The sequence below is a fragment of the Amblyomma mixtum genome, chromosome 2 (genome assembly GCF_055824585.1).
Source record: "Amblyomma mixtum isolate Tamu chromosome 2, ASM5582458v1, whole genome shotgun sequence".
Lineage (NCBI taxonomy): Eukaryota > Metazoa > Arthropoda > Arachnida > Ixodida > Ixodidae > Amblyomma > Amblyomma mixtum.
In genome coordinates, this window is record NC_143013.1 from 267,940,988 (window position 1) to 267,968,875 (window position 27,888).

Here is a 27,888-nt window from a genome sequence, read left to right on the forward strand (position 1 = left end):
CAGTAATTATCATAATTTACCAGTAATTTCGTAACTGGAGGTGTGCTTGTGGAAGGAATTGCTTTTGCCATTAAAAAAGTAAGGCATTTAATTAGACAGCTAGGCAGTCAAGAACGCAAGTTGGATTTACTTGTAAGCACCAAGCTGACAACTTTTCTTTGGGTTGTCTTGCTTGGCTGAGTGAGAGGGCGAGGCATCACACAGTCTGAGTGTTGATGGCAGCGATAAAACTGCGGCTCCATCGTCGCGGTAGCCCAAACATGATACACTTCTTGTCGGCCATGCACAGTTTCGTGTAAGTGTCCTACTTGGACTTGATAAACCTACATAACCGACTAAATGCTCTAAGCGGGCGATGATACTGAAGAAACAGTGATTAGCTAGCAGGCGGCAAGGAGGTGCTGCTTCCCGGTCTGCATGCAGAGGAGCATAAAGAAGCAAAAAAATGCCTCAAATCGCATAACTGCATGGCTTATCCCTACTGAGTTAATTTTCTACATTGACGAAATGTAATTCGTACTTAACAGCCAGCTAGCTATCCTTGCATGCCAAGAATATTGACCTCTTTCGGTTTAAACCAAATTTGAAAAACCAAATTCAGAATACTTTTACTTTTTTTTTTTTTTTCGGTTGAAACCGGAAAGTCCAACCCCTACAAGTAACTTGACTTTGCTGTTCAGCCTTGCAGGTGTGCAATCTACATAGATATCAAAAAATCTATAATTAACTAACTTCATTTTTTTTTAACGCCACAGGGTTGAGGCTCCCGTTCAGCAGAAACTCCTAAGGCGGCGTCAGCGGCACTCGGTGTTGTGAGAAAAAAATCTCCGGAGAAGCAACCAGGCGGGCCACATAAGTCACCTGACCTTGTGGTCAGGTAACCACAACCCACCGTATTGTCAGCAAATCGGCCCCAGTGGCAAGTGGCAGTTAAATTAATGATCGGTCGGTCAGGAAGAGCAACCTGGGTCACACAAGCCCCAGTGGTGAGAGCACCTGCCATTGCAGGGCAGTGGCACATCACTTAACTGCTGCACCACTCTGCCAGGAGCGGCATGATGACTCCCAGGGATCCCTTATGTGTGAAATCGAGAATGACCAATTTCTGCATATGCAGGCATTAATAAATCCATTATGCTATCACATCATAACCTCAAGGCGGAGTGTGAGTATCCCCTCCGATTCTCTTTTTCTTCTTTTTCCATCACTGTGGTGACGGTAATGCTGCTTCAAATAACATAGATAGGATAAGCTTCAGCAAAGTACATTGTTGAAAACATGAAAATATGAAAGAAGCTCACACAGTAAAAAACTTATTAAGCCCTTTCAAGCAGAACTTTCACGCAGACATAAATGTAAACTAGCATAAATTATAAAATGCCAGCCAGCTAATCACAGCAGTCAGCATTATGACTAGAGATTGGCTCAAGGTTGAAAATATCAGTGGTGTGCCTAATTCACTTACCTGTGATCAGCATTGGACCCCAGAGGCTTTTTCTCGTAGGTGAGCTCAAAGAGAGGCACGTTTGGGAATTCCACCTTCTGGCTGATGAGAGGGATGCCAAAGGGTGCAGTCGATGGCGAAGTGAAAGGCAGAAACTTGAAGATAGAAGCCTGTGCCTTGGCTCCATCCAGAGGCAGACCCTTGGGGAACACATGTAACTGCTCCTGCAACAAAAAAAAAGCAGCTATTAGCACACACCTGGAATACCTGCATCCACTACTAATTTTCAATCATCAGTTCCCGTCAATGCTAGAAACACAATTGGTAAAGTCTTAGTGAAGAGCATGTGGCCATGCTGGAGAAGCTGAAAAGCACTGTGATAAGGCAGATGTGCATAACAGTCTTTGTGAAATAGAAATATTTTTTGCTGATTATAGTTTTGGCTGTAGTAATACGGGAAGCCCAAATATGCGAACTTACAACAAACGCAATCCACATGACTGCCAAGTTCATTAAAAGCGTGCTCAACTTTAGTTTGATTTGGTTTATTGGCGTTTAACGTCCCAAAGCGACTCAGGCTATGAGGGACGCCGTAGTGGAGGGCTCCAGAAATTTCGACCACCTGGGGTTCTTTAACATGCACTGACATCGCACAGTACACGGGACTCTAGAATTTCGCCTTCATCGAAATTCGGCCGCCGCGGCCGGGATCGAACCCGCGTCTTTTCTTTCGGATCAGCAGCCGAGCGCCGTAACCATTGAGCCACCGCGGCAGGTACAGTTGAGCAGCATGCTCAACTTTAATCATTTCACCTTTTATGCAGCATCCTAACAGACTTTAGGGTTTATAAATAAATAAATTTAAAATGAAAACTTTTGCTAATGCTTCTTGTCTTGAGGGTAAGGACACAAGAATACACACTGCATGCACCATTTTGCACCAGTCTACTACACTACAATTTAAATACCAACATAAATAAAAAGTACTTTTATGAAATTTAAAAAAAAAAAGACATGTTATGCCGACAGTCCTGGGCAGTTCAGACAAATGCAAGCGCAGACTGAACAAATTTATAAGGCCCTGGTACAATAACGCTACCACTCTGAACGCTTGCAATACGTACCTTGTGCCCAAGATATCCCTGCACTATTTACGCAGAGGAAATAACATTAGGTGCTTAATAGTTCAGTTCTTAGACGTAGTACAACGGTGAAAGTGCTAGCATCTGAGACTTCCTCAACGCAACTCACAACAGCATGCGGTGACAGCACATATGGGTAGGCTGAATGGGGCGCCGTGCGGTCCTGCAGGTGCAACGAGCCAAGCCGTGCCGCAAACAGGAAGGACCCAAACCGTGGCCGGCTCTCCACATCAACGGTGACATCCGTAAAGCGGAGCTCCACCAAGGGCTGCATGACCTCATCTCTGCATAACAAAAAAAAACAAAGAAAAAAAATCAGAGGACAGGAGCCGACTCTTGTAGAAATTGAAAGCACTGCAGAAACTGCAGAAACTGCAGAAACTGAAAGTACTAACACCCCTCGAAGAGGATGGCGACGAGCTACCAATCTACCATTGGTTAAATACAAGTTTTTTCCCCCTCCTCCTTTGAAACCAACTTACAGATAACTGATGTCAAGTAGCTGTACTGGAGGCACACAAATACAAAGTTCTAGGTCACAAAGTGAGTAAGAACAATAAAATTTAGCTGTTATCAAACGAAATACTTTCGAATACAAATTATGTTAGTCTAAACAAAAAAAACGAGTGCTTTTCACAAAACATGATCACGAAAAGATATCACGCAAGGTGGTTCTTTCATAATTACTTAGAAATTCTATAGCATTGTTTGACTCAACGATTACACGACAAGTGTGCTTACTAAATGTTGTTATGAAGAAATGTAAGCTGGTAATAGACATTTCGAAACATGCTTTTTGATCATAATTCTTTTGCATATTGAAAGGCATTTGCTAGACATTCTAATAAATGCTACTTCAGCCACTTCTTACTGGAGAATGGATGGTGTGACATACTGAAGGAAAAATTGAAAATGAGCAACATTCCTTCCGTGCTCCCTAGCTGCACCCGACAACCAAGTGCAGATCGTGGAATGCTGCCCCGAGCGCGCTTTTCTCGACAAGCTGCAGCGCGCTCACTCCCCGTAGCTGGTTTCATGCACTGCCAAGTACCACTTTTCAGGCCAGGAATGTCAGTCTAGTCACAAGAGCTGATGTTGCAAGCGGCTACACCTGTACGGTATGAAGACCCTTCTATCGCTGCCCAAATTGGTCTGATTCAGTACTCTCCATGCTGTTACAAATGACAAACTGTTACCAACCACAATTGCACAGTGCGAAGCAGCCCCCGTCTCTCAGCAGAAGCCACATAAAGGGAAAAAAAAAAGCACACAACAGCAAGCAAAATTATGCCAGAAAGGCGCAGCTGCAGGAGAGAGGCTCAAGTCCAGGAAGGGTGACATGGTCCACACAGGCAACATAGGAGAATAAGCCAAACACAAAACTCTGAGCTCCATGAACCTGAAGTAAACAGCACTGCAAACAGCACACTGCAAGCAGCACACTGCAAACAGCACACTGCCAACGGCACACTGCCAACGGCACACTGCCAACAGCAGACTGAAAACAGCTCTGGCCGGTAAGCTGCCTTCCTTCACAACTCACCCCGCTCCCAGACTTGGTGCAGCCTGATGTCGTCCGACCAGTGTGACCCCGCATTGGCTGAGCGAGAAGCAGACCCGTGCAAGCACTGCATCACGCATCAGGAAGGTGTCCTGGTCCACGCTGTCCAGGGCATCAAGAATTTCCTCCTCTGCAAAAGAGAAGGCAATGTTCAGCATCAACCTGTTCTTTATCACAGTGATTGAAGTAGGCAATGAAATCCTACAAATACGGCGAGCAGCAAGTGTAGCTGGCCTATGCACAAGTCACCACTGAAAGTAGCCATGTTTCCATTGCCTACAAGGCAGAGCTCTAACTGGCAACGACCACCAGACTTGAGTTCAGTTTCACAGAACATATTCCCAGCTCACAATCTATAATGGCTGCTTTGCAAAGTATACTCATTAAAAAAATGCTATCACAGCACCTTCTGCATTTAAAAAAGTGAAATACAGTTTGCGCCACAGGGTAACAATAGTATATTATGTAAAATAAACAAACCACTTCCAGAATTCATTTTTGAAATGATGATCACACCTACTGCTGCAATCATGACAGAGGTGGGAGCCAAGACAATCTATTTCAACACATGCTGGTGATGTGCAGCATACTGGAATTTAAAGCATTTGTATATAGATATTTAGACATACTGACAGCTATGACTATCATCATCATCTTTATGAGCCAAGTAACAGGTGCAGCTGGAGCCCTATCCTCTGCACCTTCCAATGGCAGGCTGTCCTGTCCACAGATTCTTAGCACCCATTGCTGCACAACAGGTCTGACCGCTGCTTTCTCAGTTGCTCAGCACCTGCTGGGGACTTAAGGCTGGGGGTTAATTGATAAATTCATATGGGAGGTGGTGGCCAAGTACTACACCTGGGTGACTATGTCTTGTTCTGATGCAAGGAAGCGTTTCTGCTGTTCCCCCTTCACTCAGTACGCCTTTCTAGAACAGTTGCACGTAAGGTGGACTTCCCTTAAGACAGACCAAAAAGGGACTAGATGAGAATATGCTTGCCTCATCAGAAGTGCCCTCAAAAAAGATATGTGAATGGCAGGTGTGACCAAGTATTTCTTACATGAAAACAACGAACAAAGTGGCCATGTAGTGAAAAGATAATTGCAAAGACAGCATTTATTGCACTATGCATGGAATGAACAGTGAGCGCACAAAACAGGCTCATGTCATCCAACCAACACATCTACCTTTATCAATTAGAAGCCCACGCTGCAGCGGAATGAAAAGGTGCCGGTGAAACCGAACTGAAAGATGCAATGCTGCCCTCCAGAAACATGACCCACCGGCTATCTTCTCATCCCTCTCCCCTAACTGGGGGCCACCTACCCACCCACATACCTCCACTCACTTTCACCGGACAGAAAAATTCTGTCACATGTGTGAAGTCTCAGCTTAGAGTAAAAGAACTCATCAGAGTAAAGCACCAAATTAATCACTGGCGGTAAATCCAACTGCTATTGCAGCTTTCTCGCATGAGGTTTCATGATCGTCCAGTCAATTTCTTTGTTTTCTTGCCAGCCTCGAGAGTAGTGCGTGGTCCACCCACAAATAGCGATCCACGCAGTAGTCACCGTGGTTCGTGATTACTGTGAAAGTTCATCTTAACCGAAAGGTGCGTGAAGCAGTTCATCTCACGTGGACTTCTTTTTATTAACTGCGTCTATGGGAAACAAAACAAAGGCTTTTACATTCTTCCCCTAATCTGAGAATTCATCTCAAACGAGTTCGTCTGAATGGGAGTCCATTGTGCTCTCAGCGTCAAATGAAAAGTAACCAAGACATTTGCAACAGGAGCAAGAAACAATAAGATATTAGTTGAGAGAGACTAAATACCATGGTACCTAAATTTCACTTCAATAGCGCAAAGACCGCTGCATGAAAATGTTAGTTTACCTTGCCTGCACTTCCTCTCTAGCAGCTATTAATCTTGTGTTCGTGTTTTCCCGTTACAGTTACCCCGTTTGCATTTCATTTGATCATATTTTGACTTTCATATCATCATACCGCATGTAATGTCTCTGGTAATTGCCTGGTAGAGCACAGGCTACAAATATTGGCCTCGCGACACTGCACCCTCTCCGCAGTAACCGTAATGTCACATTCAACCAATGACATGCCTTATAAAAGCTCCAGTGCCCATTGCTGCCCTCAGAAATGAAACAAAAGAAAGTCGTCATCCTTTGCTTCATATGCGAGCGTACTCATTGCAACTGAAATTCGGAATGGCCATGACAAGGCTCAAGAATCAATTCAGAAAGTGCTGGACACTGGAGTGTAGATGTGGACACGGCATAAAAAATAGGCACCAAATAAAGAGAGTATGGTAAGTGCTTACCAATCTGAGTTGTCAGTGTTGTGCTGATGGATGAAGCATCATCATCCGATGCCTCGTCCTCGGTTGAGGGCGGCTGCGGTGCCTCTTCCTGCTTTGTGTACCAGCCGGTCCAGCCGGGGAACCAGTACTGGAGGAGGCCCTGACCTCTGGGCCCAGCAGACCAAGACGACTGGGCACAAGAGCGGCGAGCATGTTACAAGTTACCACAGTACGGAACAAACAGCTTTATGCACAGAGCTGGAAGGGACAATGCAGATAGAGAAATCCTCCTAAACCTGGAAAAGGGTGCCTGGGCAATTAACTGCACTCAACAGCACTTGATTAGGCCAAGGAAATCATGTCATGAAAATGAAGTAGAACCTCTCCACACTAAAGTCACACGAACCAGCGAAAATCTTTACAATATCAGTGTGTTTGCTAGGTACAGTAAAAGCTCGTTAATTCGAACTTCACGGGAACGGGTAAAAAGTTCGAATTATCCGATGTTCGAATTATCGAATGGCCGCGAAAAAACCGGCAAGAACCATTTGCATTACCATTTGCATTACGGTATATGCACCTGTCGTGTCCGGTCGCTGTGTTGAATGCAGCGAAAGACGCACACGGTACTTTTAGACTTCGTTTATTTAAAGCCAATGAGGGTGCGACCAGCGTCGACCGAGGCAGGAGCCGAACTGGCCGCCCGAAGAAAGGAGGGAGCGGAGTAGCGTCCACGGGAGGGAGTGGCTTCCCCGAACAGGAGGAGGGTGCGGGGGCGCACCGTTGGGGGGGCATCGGGTGACAGCGTGCGACGAGGGGCAAGTGTCGTTAGGAGGAGGATTGAGTGGTCGTTAGGAGGAGGATGCGAACTGTCGTTAGGAGGGGAATGCGAGTGGTCGTTAGGAGGGGGCGCACACACACAAAAGCAATACGGGGACACAACACTTCCTTCCCCCTTAGAAAGTTGCCTGGTATCGTGCAGGGGGTCGGCGCTCACGCGTGGAGGCGCGCTGGCTTTGTGCGCTCGGGGGAGAAACACTTGTAGGCTGGCTGTTGTTCGCTGTGTCTCCTAGGGTCCTGGGCGAAGTCTCTTCTTCCGGGAAGAGGTGCCAGGCTATGTGTGAAGATGGTGCACGTGTTCTCTCCGCTGGCGGACAGCTCTCAGACGGCGTCGTAAATCTACGCAGCTGGTTGAGATGTCGGCGTGCTACTGTGCCATGTATGTTGACGAGCCAAGAGCGCAGGCCTATGCGTCTGACAATTGTAGCTTCCTCCCAGCGTGGCTTTTTCAGAAACTGTCGGGCGAGGACGCGCTGCCCCTCATTAAGCGTGCCGCAGCGCGGAATTGCTTTTTCTTCCCGGAACGTCTCTGCCTTTGGCTCGGGGAGGATGGCTGTGAGCTGGGTTCGCATTTCACGCTCGAACATCATTTTCGAGGGGGTCTGGCCTGTTGTGCTCTGAACCGTCGTGTGCTGCTTGAAGAGAAAGCGCGCAAGGCGGCGCTGCAGTGAGCCTGTCTGATCTCTTTCAAGGGCGCGTTTTAGCTCGGCTACGTAGCGCTCGGCTTGTCCGTTTGTCGCTGGGTGGTAGGGGGCCGATGTGACTGATGAGATCCCGTTGTCGCGATAAAACTTGAGGATCTCCGCAGACACAAACGGTGTTCCGTTGTCCGACACTACCTTGCGCGGCAGGCCGAACGTTGCAAATAGTGATCGGAGGTTGTCAATGACTGCTGCCGAAGTCGTCTGTCCCATTTGCCTTATCTCAAGCCACTTTGTGTAGGCATCTACGACCACAAGGAAAGTGCAGCCCTCAATTGGTCCTGCAAAATCAATGTGCAGTGTGTGCCATGGTGTGTCTGGCTTTTCCCATTCTGGGACAGGAGCTTTCGGCGGGGCGCTCCGGCTGCTCTGGCAAGGCTTGCATTCTCGCACCACTGTTTCGATGTCGTTGTCAATGCCAGGCCACCACATGTAGCTTCTGGCACACTTTTTCATTGCAACGATGCCCCGATGTCCGGCGTGGATGAGAGACATAGCTTGTGCGCGTAGTTCTCTCGGCATCACAACTCGGGACCCAAATATGATGCAGCCGCGATGGGTGCTCAACTCTGTAGCTCGCCTGCGGTAAGCGTCGAAGTTGTCCCCTTTGAGTTTATGCACGTTGCCTTGTTGAACAGCTGTGTAAACTAGCCGGAGAGCTGCGCACTTCTGCGTAGATGCTGCAACTGTGCCTGCTGTAAGCGGAGGTTCTGGCAGTGCTTCGAACATCAGAACGTCTCCTGGTGGAAATGGTTCGTCAACAGTTGCGTCTAGTGGCAGACGGCTTAGCGCATCGGCGTTTTGATGTTTACCGCATATCATCACGCCTAGTGGAGAAAACCAGTTTCTCCCTAGAAGGCTTGATCCTGTGCCCTTCACAACAAGCAGAGGTAGCGTATGGGTCTGGCCGTTGTAGTTAACCTGCACGTTGGCAGAGCCCAATAGTGGCAGATTCTGTCCTGACCACGTTCGCAGGTGCGTGTCGTCTTGTTGCAGGGCGGGTGCGTCAGATGGCCATGAAGTTCGGAACGTGTCCTCACTGATCAGAGTACAGGCTGCGCCGGAGTCCACCTCGAACTTAATCAGCTGGTGATGTACGCTTACTTCTGTAAAAATCTTCGGTCGCGTGCCGAGATTCATGGTGTTCAGGTCGTACAACACAGATGGTGTTGCTGATGTTGTTCCATGGAGATCAGATAGCGGCGTATTCTCTGAGGCGTTGACGCTGTGATTAGGCTGGGAAGGTGACTTTATCTTGGCAAGTCTCCGTTTCGTAATGCATGCTCTTTCGATATGCCCTCGCTTGTGGCAAAAATTACACGTGGCTGACTGGAATCGACATCCCTGGGGGTTGTGTTGGTCGTCACACCGCCAGCAGCGTTGTGCCTTTTTGACCGATTTTACAACAACAGAAGGCTTGCGCACCTGGTTGCTTGTCTGGTGTACCGGCTCGGTGTTCCGGCGAATCCCTCTCTGCTGGTGACCGGCGCTCTCCGCTCGAACGGCGATGTCGTAAGCTTTGCTGAATGTGAGGTCCTTCTCAGCGAACAGGCGCTGCTGCAGTGACTCGTCACTCAGTCCGCACACAAATCTGTCGCGTAACATCACGTCCAAGGGAAGCATGGTGGTGTTAGCAGAAGAAGCTGCGTCTCCCTCCTGCCCGGTAGCTGTTGTCGACAGCGTTCCAAAATTGCAGTCGGCAGCGAGCTTCTTGAGCGCGGCTACGTAGGCGCTCACAGTTTCTCCTTCCAGTTGATCTCGTCGTTGGAAGCGAGCCCGGCTGTAGACCTCGGATGGCCTTGGGTCGTAGTGCTTTTGCAGCGCTTTTACGATGTCGTCGTAAGACACTGCCGCTGGTGTGCTTGGCTGAATAAGGGCGCAGACAGTATCGTAGGTCTGCTCCCCGCACAGCGTCAGCAGGTTGGCCCTCTTCAAGGCTGGGTCTGTGATGTTGTTAGCTTCAAAGTAGAACTGAAGGCGTCCAACCCACGATGACCACGATGAGCCGTTGAACTCTGGTATCTGATTGGGAAACCCTCGCGTAGCCATGGCTTGTCAATAGCGTTGCGTAGCGCGGGTCGAATCCCCTTTCTCGTCGCCACTGTCGTGTCCGGTCGCTGTGTTGAATGCAGCGAAAGACGCACACGGTACTTTTAGACTTCGTTTATTTAAAGCCAATGAGGGTGCGACCAGCGTCGACCGAGGCAGGAGCCGAACTGGCCGCCCGAAGAAAGGAGGGAGCGGAGTAGCGTCCACGGGAGGGAGTGGCTTCCCCGAACAGGAGGAGGGTGCGGGGGCGCACCGTGGGGGGGCATCGGGTGACAGCGTGCGACGAGGGGCAAGTGTCGTTAGGAGGAGGATTGAGTGGTCGTTAGGAGGAGGATGCGAACTGTCGTTAGGAGGGGAATGCGAGTGGTCGTTAGGAGGGGGCGCACACACACAAAAGCAATACGGGGACACAACAGCACCGTATTTACTCGCGTAACGAACCCACTCGCATAATGAATCCACCCACCCCCGATTCTTTTTTTGCCAAAGAATTTGAAAAAAAAATTGCGTCCCTCCGTTTCGCGCCGTCACGGTCCACAACGCATTTCTTGGCGGCGCACCAAGATGCTGCGCAGCGATAACATCATGGTGTGTTTACTTTTGGCGTTAGCTCTAGCAAGCGGGAAGCGAACTTGGCAGAGTGCCAACGCTTGTTCGGTTGTGCAAGCCTCATTTTCAGTACGTTTGCCTTATTGTGCCATGGGCGATTGGGGCGGATGCCATCTACTGCCACTCAATCATTGGAACACGCGATAGCAGCAGCAAACGCCTTTTGCAGCGAACGATACTTCATGATCGCAGCGGACCGTGTGCTTCCGTTGGAGACTGATGGGTGGAAGGATAGACGACACTCGCAAAGAAAAAAAAAAGTTTTTCGCACGTAATTTGTAGCGCCCATCAGAAGTCATAGCCTTTCACGGGCGTTGGCTGGCACCGCGCCGACAGTACTTATCCATATTTCCGAATTAACAAGCCTCGAATTAACGAGTATTTAGTTGCGAGTTCCCGAGGTTGAGCGGAAAAGAGGGTAGGCAGCCGCCGCCGCCAACCCCTACCTCCGGTGCCGCCGGCCGCCGCGCCGGTGATGGCGCCATATAGGCTTTAACCACTCATCCACGGTTTTATCTGGTTCCATCTTCTGTCCCCATTTAGGACTTGGGCAGCCTCTAACTATACGGAGATGCTTTTTTTTTTTTTGCCACGTGCTGTGTGCAAAGCCACACAGGCGCGGCGGCGCGTAGTTCGAATTATCCGTAGCGGAACCGACTTGCTTTTGAATTAATGGGCTTTTTTATACACAGATCTCTATGGAGCTTGGCCGGACCAAGCAGTGTAGTTCGAATTATCCGAAATTCGAATTATCCGAAATTCGAATTATCCGAAATTCGAATTATTGAGGTTCGAATTAACGAGCTTTCACTGTATATCAGTTGTTGGTCAAGGCATAGCTCTCAGGATGCTGTCTGGCAATTTGGCTACTTACTAAACATGCAGTGTTTGTTTAGAAAAGAAACTATTAAGAGACACCTTCCACCCCGCATTGGTCCTCCCAACACTAAATCTGGCCCAGATTAGACCAAAACCAAAATGTTGACCTTCCATCATAACTCAAAACATATTACACCTGTCCAATAAAGTAACAGTTTAGGTTGCACACAGCAAGTTTCACAACTTGCTCAAACTATAACGAAGCCCAGCAGCCTGGAAGCAAGCAAAGTGGACTGGATTACCTGTTCTCTGCGCACTTTCTGTATGACTAGTTCTCGAAGAGACAACAGTGTTTCAAACTCCAGCTGCTGCTCCAGCATGTTCTTCTCTTTCTAGAGAAAAAAAATAAGAGACGCAAAAGATATGAGAAGTGGAAGCCATAAATACCACTACAATTGCAAAATGAACAGTACAACTAAAAACACTAACACTTGCTGAGGCATGTATGTACAATGCACAAGCTTCACAGCTGAACTGCTTAGTAGCCTGATTAGAAGCAATGCAGTCTCTTATGGCCCTCAGATGAAAATCGCAAAGCTTTACTCACCTTCGTGCCCAGAGTGACAGCACACTGAAATCAGCTTCATGTTCCAGCAGCCTGATTCCCACTGCTCTCTTCCTTTAGTGAAACACTGACTTCCTAACTATATGCCAACTATTCGAAGTACACCCAAAACTACTTAGCTCATTTATAAAAGAAATGGGACACATTGTGCACTCCTGTCTTCGTTTTTCGCGCTGTACATAATGTTGAACGTTCACCAACTCGCCCAGTTTTCGGTTCAGCCGGTCTATGCCAGCCACCTCCCGAGTCACAAAGCAGAGGAGGAATGTACCGTATTTTCCGGTGTATAAGACGCGGTTTTTTTTTTCAAATATCTTGCTGGTGCGTCCTATACAAGGGTGCGTCTTATATGCGAATTTTCCGGTTTTTTTTGCGAGTTCAGAAATTACTCACGTTCATGTTCAAGCTTTTTTCACCGAAGAAATATTACTACCAATAACGCGGTTGTAACATGGTTAATACTTCAATACGGAGACCGCCGTGCGCAACTTTTTTAGGTGAACTTTATCATGAAACGGCGGGGTTGACCACTTCCGGGATCTTAAACACGCGGCCGTTTCAGAGGCCTCAAGCAAAGGTAATGTGAAATGCCAAAAGATGGCGACAGTCGCGCTTCTCGCCATTGTCAAGACAAGCCAAGAGAAGCCGATATTTTTTTTTAGTCACCGTTTGCAAGTACGAAGTGCGAAGAGAATGCTTCAGACGTGTTGCCTTTTCGATAGCGCATCCGAAGATGAAGACTTTGAAGGTTTTACGTAAAAATAAATTCTTATGGACATAAAGAGAGTTCTTTCGCTTTTTTTTCGTTCGTGCTAAAACGTGGGCTGGTATGGCGTGAGTGTTGCCTTTTTCGATCACTTAGCGTTGCTTAAGAACTTCTCACACGTACGGTGCATTTTGCGATGGTTGCATAAGCATGTTTAATTAAGCCTCACTAGCCTAACTGGGTAAATTGGGGTGCGTCTTATACACAGGTGCATCTTATATACCAATTTTTTCAATGACAGCCTGCATATATGGCGGGTGCGTCTTATACAAGGGTGCGTCTTGTACATCAGAAAATACGGTATTTATATGGCTAATAAACTAGACTAGCAACCCTGGAGGCCAAATACAATCTTCAATGCAAAAAAAAACTCCAAACATTTGTTGTTTTTTTTCTCAGTGACCATGCAGATCAGCCAATTTCTACGAACACACGCCAAGCACACATCACGATCTGGGTTAGAGTGCATATCTCTCAATAAGGAGACAATATCTAGGCCATACAACTAGGACACAATAAGGTTCTTATCTAATGATGACACATGAACAGGATGGCTAAACGCAAACAGGCGGTACGTGTTGACAGTTGCAAGCCTGGCTTTTTAGATGTATATTCTGGTCTGCCACAGGGTTCTGTGCTGGGGCCACTGCTGTTTCTAGTTTATATCCATGACGGAGTAGCTGCTGTTGGAAATTCTGTTAAACTAAAACTGTTTGTGGATGATTGCCTCAATTATGCACCTATCACATCTGAAGGAGATCAGATTAACATTAACCAAAACCTGCAGGCTTTTTTGCACTTTTGTGTGAGAAATGGGAAATCAAAATTAACTTCAATTGAAGACCACATTTACCCATATAACTAACAAACAAAATATAATTTCTTTTCAATACAATATTACAGGCCACGATTTGGTTAATGTTCAAGTATCTGGGGGTGTCAATTTCTCACAACCTAAGTTGGCACAATCATGTCGAAAATGTGTGTGCGGTGGCACATAAAGACTGCATTTTCTAAGAGGAAAGCTGGGGAGAGGTACGAAAGATGTCAAACTTTTAGCATACAAATCTCTCATACGGCCCTCCCTAGAATATGCATCTGTAGTATGGTCTCCTCACCAAAAGATTCTTTCAACGGAAATAGAAAAGGTTCAAAGGCGTGCGGCAAGATTTATTTGTTCAAAATATAGAAAAACAGATCCGGTAACGGAGATGTTAAACTCTTGCAGTCTAGAGACATTAGAAAGAAGACGTAAAAGGAAGAGATTAAAAATACTTTATCAAATCATTCACGGGGAAATTAACATCAATAAAAAAAAATATCTGCAGCCTCCAGGTAGACTGAGCTCCCGCCTTAATCACCACAAAGCGATTCGGCCATACTTGACTCGAACTAACATCTTTCGCTGCTCATTCTTTCCGGATGCTAATGAGCACTGGAATAAACTGCCCGCTCATGTTGCTGAGTCTGCAGGTGTAGCAGCATTCCTGAATGCACTTGGGGATTCTGTCTAAGGCATGGGATTCCTGTAGATGTGCGCGTAACTGACTGTCAAATATTTCTTTTTGTATAGCAGGTGGCTGTACATTGGTGTGAATTGTGTTGCATTTTTATGCTCTCTTGTATTGAATGCTCCAAGAGGCTTGTTCATTCTTGTGCATATATGCATTTTTTTCCTTCATTTTCCCTCCCTGTAATGACCCTCAAATGAGGGTTGATAGTATACATAAATAAATAAATAAATAAATAAAATATAGAGAGACACAAACACAGCAGCTGAGAAAATGGTTTCTTGCCTGCATTTCAGGGGTGAGGCACTCTGGCTTTGTCAGGTGGCAGTAGTAGACATCCACGTAGCTTTTGACTTGCCTGGCACGCTGAAGAGCGAACTCCCAGGTGGCCTGACTGCGCTTCTTGGTCAGATGATGAACGTGCGCCTGTGATGCAAACTGCCACCACAGACTTGCACTGCACAGCAGAGCAAGAGCGTGATGAGAGATTCTCAACTTCCTGCAGGTACAGCTTAAATTTAGTACAGTCGCTCATAGGCATCTTTCCATCTTTTTCCACTTTCTTCCATCTCAAAAAATAATGCATTCCTAGCTTCCATCAGGAGATTCATATGACATGTGCCAACACCAAAGATCAAAGAATACTAACAGTATATATGCTGGCTCTGAAGCTGCACCATTTTAATGGAAGAAGTGGGTTCCGTATAGAATTCGATAAATAGCTTTCAGACCATTTCAAGTCGGAAGCACAAGACCAAGAGAGTAGAAGCTGCCACTTACTTTCCGCTGACCGCAACAGACGGTCGCCACCGCCTGTACTTCCATGACACATCGATCCTTTCCAGTTCTTTCAGGCAAAACACCATCTGTCGGTATTGCTCCTAGAAGAACAAGAGAAAAACATAAAATAGCCAGCACAACGCATGAAACCTGCCCCAGTGACACAGTGGCTACTGGCACCGAAATGCTGTGATGCTAAACCCAAGGTCACAGGATCCCAGCACCAAAGAGTCCCATGAAGGCACCCGCACTTTGATGCAGGCAAAATGCGAAAACAGTCATTTGCTGCGAGATCTCAGTGCACATCAAAAACACCCCCAGGTGGTCGAGATTAACATGGAGCCCTCCACTATGGTGTCCATGACCCATGTGCAGCTTTGGGACACTAAACACACACTAACAACAAAACATAAAAGACAGCAAGAGAAAGGGATGACGATGAGATTCTTTCACGCTACCCAAGCAACAACAGTAACATACCCTAACATTGCCCTAATATTACTTCTGCATGCTACATTAGTCTGTTGCTCAGCTCAAAATCTCCGCAAGACAAGCCCCAGCTGTTTCTAATGTCTTTCGTAACTGCAGACAATTAGCAGTTCCCAACCATGCTTTCTGTGGTAAGCACCACTACCACGTCACCTAACTTCCACGAGGTCACTCATCTTCTCAAAAACAAAAGAGACAGCTTAAAGTACAGTTCCCTCCACCCCACACTCCAAGCGTTATAGAGGACTGGAATTATTTACCTTCTCAGATGTTTTTGTCATGCAATTTTGTTACAGAACTAGAGCATTGTTTCTGTGGTTGAGCCTTTGTTTACTGCAGTGTGATCTATTGCAGAACTAGGTACTTCTTGCTGTTTGGTGCATAGCAATTTTATTGCAGAACTTGAATGCATTTCTGCCGCAGAGCCTTTGCTGTGCCTTTCTGTTGTTTACGTCATTCTGTTTGTCCTTTTCTCCAGTTTGTTTTTGTAACCATTCTTGACTGGGCCAAATAACTAGCCTACCATATTTTCAAGTAAAACAAAAGAAAAATAAATAAAATGAAGTTAGAACCCAGATTTGAAATCCTTGTTTTTAGGGGCAGGAAAAAATTTTTCGCACACACACACACACGCACCTCATTGAGGGTGACGGAGAACTTGTCCAGCTGCAGGTTGCAGGTGAGACGTGGTTTTGACCGGACCCTGAGGGGCTGCGGAGAGCAGTTTCGCGAGATTTGTGCTTGGAAGCTGGTGGTCGCCAGCAGGTATGCGTGTGGCTTCACACTTCGTGCACTGCTCAGCACATGCGTCTGCTGCTTCTTCATGGCTTCCTGCATCGGAAAAGCAATCAACAGAAAATGTGAGACGTGAACACACAAGACGAAGGGCGCCACTGAAATGGAGAAATGCCAGTCTACGAAGTTGCAAATAGCAGGTGCAAGCATAAGATGCTTGCAGTGCAGTTAAAGATAAACTGAGAACAAATTGAGATTGGCTGGTACTGATAGACTGAAGCATTCTACTAATAACAAATACGCTACATTTGCTGAAAAAGTAACTTTTATAAGCTAGGAAAGGCACTGAAATACAAGCACCACCAGCCCTGGCTGATTTTGCAACAAAACTCAGGGGTCTCAAGAGTTTTTTGTACGCAGATCACGGAGGCTGGGCTACATCGCCATTCACTTCAAAACTGTGATCACAGAGTTCTTTTTCGGTCTTGACATCACAAGTTTGAATAGGGTGGCGGGAAAATTTTAAACCTAATTTTCTCAGCAATAACCATTTCTTTTGTTTCTAGACCAACACCAGCATAACCAGGAACAGACATAGAATCAGTTTTTACTAAGAACAAAAATTGAATGGCACTGTCCTCGGTGTCTCTTTAATGGCTTGGCACCACCTTGCTCAACACAAAAAAAAACTAAGCAGCTACACCATTGAAGCGGCATACCAACGCAGTTTTTGCAATTCAAGACCACTGCAGGCATAGCAACCATGAAAATGAGCCCGGAGAGCCAGGGAAACACAAAACAAATTATTTGCAAGTCACTTTTCATTTGCAAGGTAAGGGCTGGGAGAAACTTAGCTACAGGACAAGACAATCCATTTGCACAACACTATTTATCTTTCTCAACTTCGGAGGCAGTATCCTATACTACATAGAGTGTGCTCGGCTAATTATTAATTTTAAATACCAGGACAACAAATGCTACAATCTACAGCCAAGCTCTCCATCCTTCATTGCACTGAAGCTAGCTAAAAGGGCCTAGCTAAAAGATGAGTCAAACAAGCATGGCTTGCCTGATTACACTGACGTGTGAATTTACCAAAACTCTGCACTTGTTCGGTGAACATGATGCAAACACGACATCAGCATACAAGTATCGTGGCTCAACCTACGGCCATCGCAAGGATGTCCAAGTCTCCCAACAGGGTCACATCACTGTCCCAGTAGACTGCAAACCCACTGAGCTGTACCGATTGGTTGGCAACATCATCTGCGGGTTCAGAGGCTGACGCCTGCGAGGCAGCCTGTAATAATAAGAAAATTGCAACGTGTTATAAAAACAAACATTGATACCTAACCTCAAGCTCTGCAAGAACACTTGATGGTATTAAGTGCATTCAGGTTTTTTTTATGTTCCAGGGAAAAACAGGGCACTTTCCTTTCTTACTGAGTCAACAATTATAAACAAGAGGAGTTGATAAAATTTACCATGCATTAAAAGGGTTCATCAGATTCACTAACAGCACAAGAAAACCTTATACAGCTAAAACAACAATGATAAAAACTGCAAAATAAAACAGCAGAGAGCTCAGCATCAAAAGACTGACTCCTCTACGTGTTTAAAATGGATTTTCATTCAGCTATTCATCAGGCCAGTGCTGAATAGTGAGTCCAAGCTGTTGCTAGCAAACAGAAATCTTTACCGAGAGTTAACAAAAAACTAAGCAGAAAAAGACCACATACGTCATCTGCCGTTGATGGTGCTGATGCTGCAGCTGTTGCTGGAGCTGTTGCAGCTGCCTGAGATGACAAAGTCTGGATGGTGATGCCACAACCGAATGGGTTTTGAGGATCTGTACAGCCATCTTCATACCTGATGTGGATGTCTTTGATCTTGAACTGCAGAACAAGACTCTAAAGTTGCAACCTCAGTATTTTCTAAGCATCAGAAGCAAAAGAAGAGTATATAGGAATGTATTCCTGCTAGTGCACTGAAATTTCTGTACTCCTGCAGTTCCTGTGTTTCAAAAACAAAAGTAAAAGTGGCACTTAGGGTGAACTCAGCTGGTGTCATCGAAACAGATTATTCGATATGATGTTTTCTGTTGCAAACAAGATGGCAGACATATGTTTTTACACCCAGATTTAGTGTTCAATGTAATGAACTTGTACAAGCTACATTAAACTCTGATGGCTTCCCCAACATATACTCTAATGCTTGATGATGCTCACATGTATGAAGGACTGCAAGCAGAACATGGAAACTAGTTGGTTCATTCTACACGAAATCAAGAGAAAACTAAACAATTATAACAAATTTTCCTAGATCTTCCACCCACATGGCCATGAAAGTCAGTAAACAAAATAAATTACAAAAACTGCACTATATTCCTTGAAAACATAAATGTAATTGGTTTCCTTCTCTGGAAAAGAAGTATACGTATGGTGTATTAACAACATAAACATGAAAACATAAACATTGAATGATATGATTTCAACCTTTTGTGGCACGGCATCCACGTTTGTGCAGGTGACTTAAAATAATTTTTGAAGTGTCTAGAGCTGTTTTCACAAAGTAAGTAATGGCGAAGATTTGAAATCCCTGCTGGATAGATCTGTAGGACCATATCATGCCTTGAAAAAGGGTCGATTTTCAAAAACAAGAAATAAAAATGGACACCCCAAAGTTCTGCAGTGCATGTAGGAAGTGTTGTCTAGGGCTGCAACTTTTTTCTTCCCTCACGTGGTGGAATGTTTATTAACATTACAGCGAAGTTTTCATTGCAGAAACATCTTCAGATGATAAGGAATATTTCTACTTGGACATAAATGTTTTTTTGAATAACAGGACTCAAATTTAGTGAGTATGTAAGTGCACGAGCGTGTGCCACCCTAAAGTTTTTCAGCCATTCATGCTATTTTCTGAAACGGGGGTTCCGCATATATATGCACAAATTTTCAAACTTCTCGCGATAATGGAACAATTTCCTTACGAACCGAAAGCAATTTGTGTACGCTAACAATCGCTCCTCGTCTTTTTCTCCAGTCCTCTCCGGAGTCCCCCAAGGTACAGTACTCGGACCATTGCTGTTTCTAATTTATATTAATGACCTGCCTAGTAACATATCCTCAAACACCCGCCTTTTCGCAGACGACTGCATACTTTATCGCCCCATCCACACCACCTCTGACTCTAGAATTTTACAGGATGACCTTAAACGAATTGAAACTTGGTGCGACAAATGGTTAATGTGCCTAAACACTAAGAAAATGTCTTTGCTTTCCTTTCACCGTCGGAAAAACTATCAGGCATCAAGTTACACCATTTGTGGCTCGGTAATCTCATCTGTCCACTCTTACAAATACCTTGGCGTCACCCTTTCAGATACACTAACCTGGTCAGAGCATATAATGAACATTACTAACGAAGCCAATTGCACTCTTGGTTGCCTCCGTCGAAACTTGGGCCTAGCCTCTGCATCCGTGAAAACACTTACTTATCTTACATTTATCAGACTTAAAATAGAATATGCATGCTCAGTCTGGGATCCCCATCAAGCTAATCTTTCTAACACCCTCGAAGCTCTACAAAATCGCGCTGCCAGGTTTATTTTCTCAGACTACTCCCATCATTCCAGTGTCACTGCACTCAAATCACGGGCTAATCTTACTAATCTTGAAAAGCGACGCTGCATCTTCAGGCTGTGCCTTTTTCACAAGTTCTACCATACGCCACTCAATGTTTCAGCAATCTTACCACTTTATCGACAGTCAAGCCGCACCAGCCATCCTAAAGCCGTCTATCCACCCCCAGCACAGACCACAGCCCATCTTCGTTCGTTTTTTGTTCAGACCGCTCGGGACTGGAACAAACTGCCTGTCGACGCTGTGCACCACTCCGACCCACATTCCTTCAAGACTGCCATCGAACCACTCTTCACTTGAACATTATGCCCATCCCTCATGTAATACCCCACACCAAGGGGCATTTGAGGTACTAATAATAAATAAATAAAATAAAAATGCTCGCCTAAGGGATTAATGTCGCAAGGGCAGCAGCTGAGACCAAAGGGTCTGATGGCACAAGGTATTTCGGTCTACTCAAGGTGGGGACATAAACACCGGCTCTCCTAGACAGATGAATCACCAACTAGCCCAGCCTTATGCTTTGACACAACCCCTCACATACGTAAAAGGTACGGGTAGCAATCGCCAGCTTTTGTGCCTCCTCCTGTGCCCCTTCACCACCCACTAAAACTGGGATCTCATCACTGCTGAGGCAAAGGCGCATTCATTCACATATATAAGCAGTTCCTGTCACCCATGAATAATCACTCACCTGAAGGTTCTTTACGATGTTTGTCATCACTGAAGTGCCACAGGTGAGCCATGCTGCATACGAGTATGCATAATATGAGGGTTCCTGCTTTGACTCGTAACTGGCCTGTACAAAAAGAAGATTAAAAATTTTCCAAAATAAGCCTCTGTATACTACATATGCATACACAGACTCCTTTTCCTCTCACTAGACGACAGCTATAACTTCACTTATGTTCCAAATGTTGCTGAGTTTCTGCATACAGTCAGTCCATAATCGCAAGCAATGGAATTTTAATTTTTCGCACATACACAACACTCTCAGTTGTATCGAAATACAGTGCCAACATGGGACAAGGGCCTTGAAAACCCAGAGGCTGAGGGCAGAAGTTTGCCAGGGCCAGGAGACCAGCAACTTTGAAATCTTTTTTTTTTTTTTTAATGGTTATATAGTGTGAGGCTGCAGGCAATGAATAGGCCTGAAGAAGCCCGGACACTAAAGGTGGCACAAAAGCAGAGCATTAGAGACATATGATGTATCATATAGTGAGGGCATGAGTACAAGCCGGAACACAGGCACGCGAGCACGCAGCAGATAATGTAATCAGGGAAGCCACTACAAAATGAACAAAATACAAAGATTAAAAGAGGTAGTAGCAAAGCATCCAGTTCCTTGTACAATAGGGGTGACAGGAATAACCGCAAGCAGGGGATAACAAATTACAGATGGGTTGACTCATCAACTGACAGGCAATAATGATCCTGAAAACAATGCGCACATTATGGCAGACGGAAAATTAAATTATAAAGAGTGCACAACAAAATGTCACAACAATGTTGCTCACCTTCCATTTGGCTTCCATAGCATCCAGCTTTGCAATTTTGGCATTTTGCAGTACTTGCTCTTCACGTGCTTCGTCATACTGCGAATGATGAAAAGCATTGTAAATTTAAAGCACACCCTCCTGTCTTCCAATAGTAGTTCCAATAGAAGTTAATAAGTGACTAAGTGACCACCATATGAAGAACTCTTTCACATCAGTACACGTGAAAAAATCCAGCTAAACAAATCTCCACTGCAAATGCTTTCAACAATAACTACAACTGCATGGCATAAAGACGAAGTTATCAATTAACAAAGCTATAAAAAATGTATACATTATGCCTAGAACTTTTAAAAGTGCAAGTACTGACAATGTGGCAGACACTAACTATTCACAACACATCTGACACTGCTCAGGGCTTACAAAAGGTAAAACAGCAAAAGTAGCTACAAGAGAAAAATACCCCCAAAAAAACTAATGACACCAAATTTTGATACACATGAAAGTACTGATGTAAAAAAAGAGCATCTTAGCAACACTGCATGTGAAGAGGAAGAACCAGTCACAGAAAGAAGCTGCATTATCAAAGAATCGTGAACCATGGATGCATACTTAATGGTCATGTTTGCATGTTTACACAGTAAATGGCAAACCTAATTTTGCATTGAATTTCTTTATTCTGTACTTACCGGTACATAAAACTTGCGGCACAGTTTGTGGTGATCAACGCGCTGATCTGCCTACATATTTCAGCTGCTTAAGCGCAAATATGAACACAACAGAACAAAACTTACATCATCAAGAGAGACTGGTCCAATAACTATGTACAGCTGCTCAATGGTAATCAGCCAGGGCTCACTACGCAATCTTGTCACTGGAATTTTCAAGCTCAGCTTTCCAATGAAACCTGTTTTTAAGAGTCAGAGAAAAAGAAAGCAGACCGGGGATTTCTTTTATGTCCTCAAAAATTAACACTCAAGCAACAACTCAAAATCCGTATGTATTTACCCGCTTTGATTTCCAGCGGCAGTAACAAATGTCGAAACGCATCCTTCTTGAGCGGTAGGTTTTCCAATTCAACTTGGCCTGCCAAATAACGCAAGCAGAATCAGCATTGCAGGTAGAGACGCGGAGTAAACAAGAGACGCGACAGAGAAATGGATTGACATTCGAAAGTTTAAAACAGCTGACCTCTGAGCAGCCCAATTGACAACTGATGCGTGTTCAGGTTCTCGACGTAACCTCCAACATAGGTGTTGAGAACCCATGCGGCGAGACCTTCCAACATGCTTGCCCCTGCGTAAACGAAGAACAGAACACACTGTAACTCGCGTACATTTCACTGAGGCTTTTCATGAACGTTTCACGGTGCTGACCGATCGTCGATATGTAGAGATCGAGACCGGTTGCAGCGATCCCATATACTACGCTTGAAATAACGCTAAAAAACTTCACCTTTCCCGAACACCGCCCGATTGCGGTTCCCTACTGCTTAAAGGGCGACACAATTTACATCGCTCCGCGCCACTGCATACTTAATTCCAGCGCAAAATTGCGGAAACTCGCACACGCCTGGTTTCGCAAGGACAAGCCCACATTTTCCTCGGTCCGTAAGCCATGTGAGTGGCGAGCACGGGCAAGACTCTTTTTGGATTTATCCATTCATTACCCCGCTCGCACCAGGGCCACAGAACGGTGGTAACGTTTTGAAACACTTTTTTACCTCAGGATTCTTCCTCTACTCTTCGCATATTTACAAACTGCAATGACGGCATGACAGGAGCAATACCAGCATCACTCCAAACGGGCAACGCAGCACTCGTACAGCTCTCGAGCAACTCCTTCGAAATGATAACAAAGCGACAGAGGCGACATCTGAAACAAGCACGCGTTTTCTCGAAGAACGAAACTGATTAAGCGCGGGAAAATCAAATGTACTGTTGGCTGTGAAACGACGGGGTTTTTTGGTTTTTACTGCCCGTGTAATGGGTTTGCTTATCCGTGACACGTGAAGCACCTGTGCACACGGACGCATCCGGCGCACACATGCACACAGCAGCGGCCCACAGCAGAAATTTATTTTGTTGTGAATGCAACATGCTACTGCTGTTTCGAGGAGGAGGAGGCGGAGGAAAGAACTTTTAATGTTCAGAGGCCAACCAACCAACCAAATGCATTCCCCCACCCGCCTCGGCACTAGGCCGTGGAGGTAGGAGGCATTGCTTTAGATGCTGGCCGGGAGGCCTTGTGTCCCGGCGGCCTCTTCAGCCAGTACTCAGACGAGGCGGAGCTGGCAGCTCAGGGTCCGAACTAGGGTCCGAAGACCATGGGTCTGAAGGGTCTCCTAGTATTCTTTTGAGTCTATATTTTGCACCCTCCCAGGAGAATTTTGGCATTCCATATACGGTCGAGGAACCCTCCCATCCCACTGTGTGATAACTCGATCGTCTGATACGGCCATGACCGGGTGTGGGAACGTATGTTAGAGTCGTCTCCACACGACTGTTCACGTATTATTTAACGACGGGTCTGGTGGGGGTACCAGCCTACATTCCAATCTGTAAGGCTGAGTAATTTCCCCACATTCTGCCATGCGCTCACCGCTCCCTTACCCTAAGGGGTCGCCCGGTGGTATATACTTCGCACTAGCTCGTGAGCCGTTTCGTTGCCGGAGACGGCGGCATGCGGCGGCGTCCAGATCAACGTAAATTTCCTCGCAATGTGCTGTTTTGAGCACACACAGGAGATCATTATCGAAAGTGAAGCGCAGAGATGCGTGGAGAAGAACGTGAGTGCAGACATCGACCCAGATAAACATGGCAGTTCAACACGTGCACTAAATTGGAATGCCCTCTGAGCTTACTCCGTGTGAAGGTGGCATATGGCCTATAGACCGTGACAGACACAGCCGACTTGATGCAGGACCCACAGTAATCTCTGTCTTAAAGAAACCGAAAATTCAACAAAGCTGTAAACTTTGAAACAATGGATGAAGTCCTACTGTTGCACAAATTGTGATCAAGTTTACATTATCCTCACTTGGTATGTGCCTGGGTTTCTGCCTGGGCTTGTATGTTCACCAAAGGCTTTGTTGAACAGTCACGAGTAGAGAAAATTCACTTGCATCACTTTTTAAGTGATGAACCGAATGGTGTTGAAAATACTGAAGCGGGCAGATGACGATGGCAATAAGCGATGGAACGAGTGGGAGGAGACGAAGACGACAACTAAGTTCTGACAGTGTTTCGTAACACCGGACTCTAGCTGAACTCACTAAAATGCAGGTTCGGTCACCGTCAACTCACTAATCTCGGACACCTTGTTGACGCTTCTGGTGTACGTCCCAGATCCCGTCAAAATTCAAGCCGTGAAGGACTTTCCTCCTCCAAGGTCGGCGAAAGATGTGCACAGCTTTGTCGGCTTGTGCTAGTATTTTTGCTGCTTTATCAAAGAATTCGCCGGCATCGCTCGTCCCCTCATCTACACCTTATCTTAAAAACGACACCCCCTTTATCTGGGGCCCTGCTCAAGAGAACTCATTTTCATCCCTCATTCATTTGCTGACCGCTCCGCCCATCTTAGCCCGTTTTGACCCGTCGTCTCCCACAGAGGTTCACACTGACGCCTCCGGATATGGGATTGGCGCCATGCTAGCCCAACGTCAACGGGGTCAAGATCGAGTCATCGCTTATGCCAGCCGCCTACTTTCCGCCGCAGAGCAAAATTACTCCATTACTAAGCGCGTGTCTCGCCCTTGTCTGGACAATAAGACCCTACCTGTTCGGCCATTCATTCGCTGTTGTCACTGATCACCACGCTCTCTGTTAGCTGTCTTCACTAAAAGATCCCACTGGTTGCCTTGGTCGCTGGGCTTTGTGCCTCCTAGAATATTCATACTCTGTCATATACAAGTCAGGGTGTCATTGCCAGGACGCTGACTGTTTCTCTCGATACCCTGTGGAGCCACCTGACCTAGAAGATGCTGAGACCGTGCCCTGCCTCTTTGCTATCTCTGATCTCACCGATATTGCCAACGAACAGCGCCATGACTCATATTTATGACCTATCTTTGATGGCATCCATTCCGCAAACCAATCTCCATCTCTGAATCATTATGTGCTCCGGAATGGCATTTTGTATCGCCGCAACCTACACTCCGATAGTCCTCCACTGCTGCTCGTCGTACCCCAACGTCTATGCTCTTCTGTCCTTGAAGAATTGCACGATCTGCCGACAGCCGGCCACCTTGGCGTGTCCTGCACGTACGCTCGGGTGCGGTACTGCTTCTTTTGGCCTGGTCTGTATCGTTCCGTCAAGCGTGACCTGGCCACTTGCGACCTGTGTCAACGTCAGAAAAGGCCCTCCACTTTGCCTGCCGGTCTTCTACAACCCATAGACATACCTCCGGAACCTTTTCACCGTGTTGGCCTTGACCTTCTTCGCCCTTTTCCAATGTCCCTCTCCGGCAACAAGTGGATCGCTGTCGCAACTGATTATACGGCTTGGTACGCCATCACGCATGCTTTGCCTACCAGCTGCACCACCGATGTTGCCGATTTTCTTCTACAAGACATCATTCTTCACCATGGCGCCCCTCGTCAACTGCTGACCGACTGCGGTCGTTATTTTCTGTCCAAAGTAGTTCATGACATTCTTCGTTCGTGTGACATGCAGCAGCAGCTCGTGACAGCTTACCATCCACAAACGAACGGGCTTACGGAAAGGTTCAATCACACGCTCACTGACATGTTAGCCATGTACATCTGACCCGACCACCGAAATTGGGACACAGCCTTGCCTTATGTGACGTTTGCATATAACTTTTCCCTTCATGACCGAACAGGCTATTCCCCTTCCTACCTTTTGTTTGGTAGGCACCCCACCTTGCCTTTGGACGCACTCATTCCGCCTTCTTCAGTCCCCACCACTGCTTACACTCAGGACGACATCGCCCAGACCACGCTGGCGCTCCAAATAGCAAGTAGTCGGCTTCATGCCTCTCAAGTTTCCCAGAAGTCTGCCTACGGCCGCTGTCACCGGGCAGATGAATATAACCCAGGATCACTCGTCCTTCTGTGGACGCCGTCTCATGACAGCATCGGTCTCTCCGAAAGGCTTCTTTCTCACTGCCTTGTTCCTTACCATGTGGTACGCCGTGTCACGGACGTGAACTATGAAACTGCTCCCCTTGCGACCCTCTGGCCCCACCACCGACATCGTTCACGTCTGCCGCCTTAAACCTTATCACGACGCTCATACGTCTCCACCCTAACACCGAGACGGCGTTTCAGCAGCAGGGGGTCCTGAAGCGGTTAACTAACAATGAGGGATGGAACGAGCTGGAGGAGACGAAGACGACAACGAAGTTCTGGCTATGTTCTCGATGCCGCTCGCAGCTGTTCCTTTCTATGTGTAAATATCTGTAAATATATTCTTTCCCGCAACAATACATATCAATGTCGCACAACAGACAGCTTAGCTCTACACATGCTGCTTAATGACCGCTGATAAATTTTTTGATTGATCATTAAAGTTCAGAAATATCTAGTTGGTTTAGCACACATGTGCCCTCCAACGGATTTTCAGTATTGTAACCTTTATGGGCAGTACATGCTAGCTTTCTTTCAGTCTTTAGCAGGCTCCAAGTCCAAAAGAAAAAGAAGGTCCAAAGAATCCCCTTTCCCTCCTTTATTGCTTTTGTTCACATTGACCACTGCAAAGCACCGCATGCGTGCGTACCCGACTGAAATACAGTAAACAAATGAAATTTTTTTTTTGCCAGCATGTCTCGACATTGGGAACTTTTTTAACAATTCACAGTTACCACTTCGCTGTACTAAGCTTTATGGGGTTGTCTGAATCGTTCAATCATACCATTGGCCGGCTTCGGACCTCATCAACACAGTCTGGTTTGGTTTGGTTTACTGGGATTTAACGTCCCAAGGCAACTCCCGCTATGAGTCGTATGAACCATAGTGAAAGGCTCCAGAAATTTTGACCACCTGGGGTTCTTTAATGTGCCATGACATCGCACAGTATACGCGGGCCTCTAGAATTCTGCCTCCATCGAAATTCAGCCGCCGCGGCCGGGATCGAACCTGCGTCTTTCGGGCCAGCAGACGAGCGCTGCAACCACTGCACCACCGCGGCAGGGTCAACACAGTCTGGTTTCAGAACAAAAAGTCGGTCTGCAATAATACACATGACAGTGCTGCCATGTCCAGGAATATGCCTGAAATTTGTAGAACTGGCTCTTGCAACTGAGATATAGTCATCATGCTAATTATCTGAAAGAGATTACACAAGTAATGGTGAGATCCAGTTATATAAACTACTTAGCGCAAGACTTTGCGTACTTCACAATT

At 46.2% G+C, this 27,888-nt stretch overlaps 1 protein-coding gene across 6 annotated transcripts in view; it reads right to left on the reverse strand.

Moving 5' to 3' along the window:
* The window catches only part of Vps13D (vacuolar protein sorting 13D), a 111,632-nt gene extending 88,260 nt beyond the window's left edge, over positions 1 to 23,372 (reverse strand). For all 6 annotated transcript variants that reach the window (XM_089573892.1, XM_089573888.1, XM_089573891.1 and 3 more), the window contains exons 1-16: positions 23,247 to 23,372; positions 22,715 to 22,819; positions 22,532 to 22,609; positions 22,318 to 22,430; positions 21,545 to 21,622; positions 20,722 to 20,826; positions 18,126 to 18,281; positions 17,555 to 17,686; positions 16,288 to 16,482; positions 15,163 to 15,263; positions 14,668 to 14,839; positions 11,783 to 11,872; positions 6,484 to 6,652; positions 4,130 to 4,277; positions 2,696 to 2,870; positions 1,466 to 1,668 (exon numbers count right to left, since the gene is read on the reverse strand). In XM_089573892.1, the coding sequence (XP_089430018.1) occupies positions 1,466 to 1,668; positions 2,696 to 2,870; positions 4,130 to 4,277; positions 6,484 to 6,652; positions 11,783 to 11,872; positions 14,668 to 14,839; positions 15,163 to 15,263; positions 16,288 to 16,482; positions 17,555 to 17,686; positions 18,126 to 18,281; positions 20,722 to 20,826; positions 21,545 to 21,622; positions 22,318 to 22,430; positions 22,532 to 22,609; positions 22,715 to 22,811 (2,012 nt within the window). In that variant the 5' untranslated portion in view covers positions 22,812 to 22,819; positions 23,247 to 23,372. The remainder of the gene's footprint in view (positions 1 to 1,465; positions 1,669 to 2,695; positions 2,871 to 4,129; positions 4,278 to 6,483; positions 6,653 to 11,782; positions 11,873 to 14,667; positions 14,840 to 15,162; positions 15,264 to 16,287; positions 16,483 to 17,554; positions 17,687 to 18,125; positions 18,282 to 20,721; positions 20,827 to 21,544; positions 21,623 to 22,317; positions 22,431 to 22,531; positions 22,610 to 22,714; positions 22,820 to 23,246) is intronic.
* Positions 23,373 to 27,888: the final 4,516 nt, after the last annotated feature.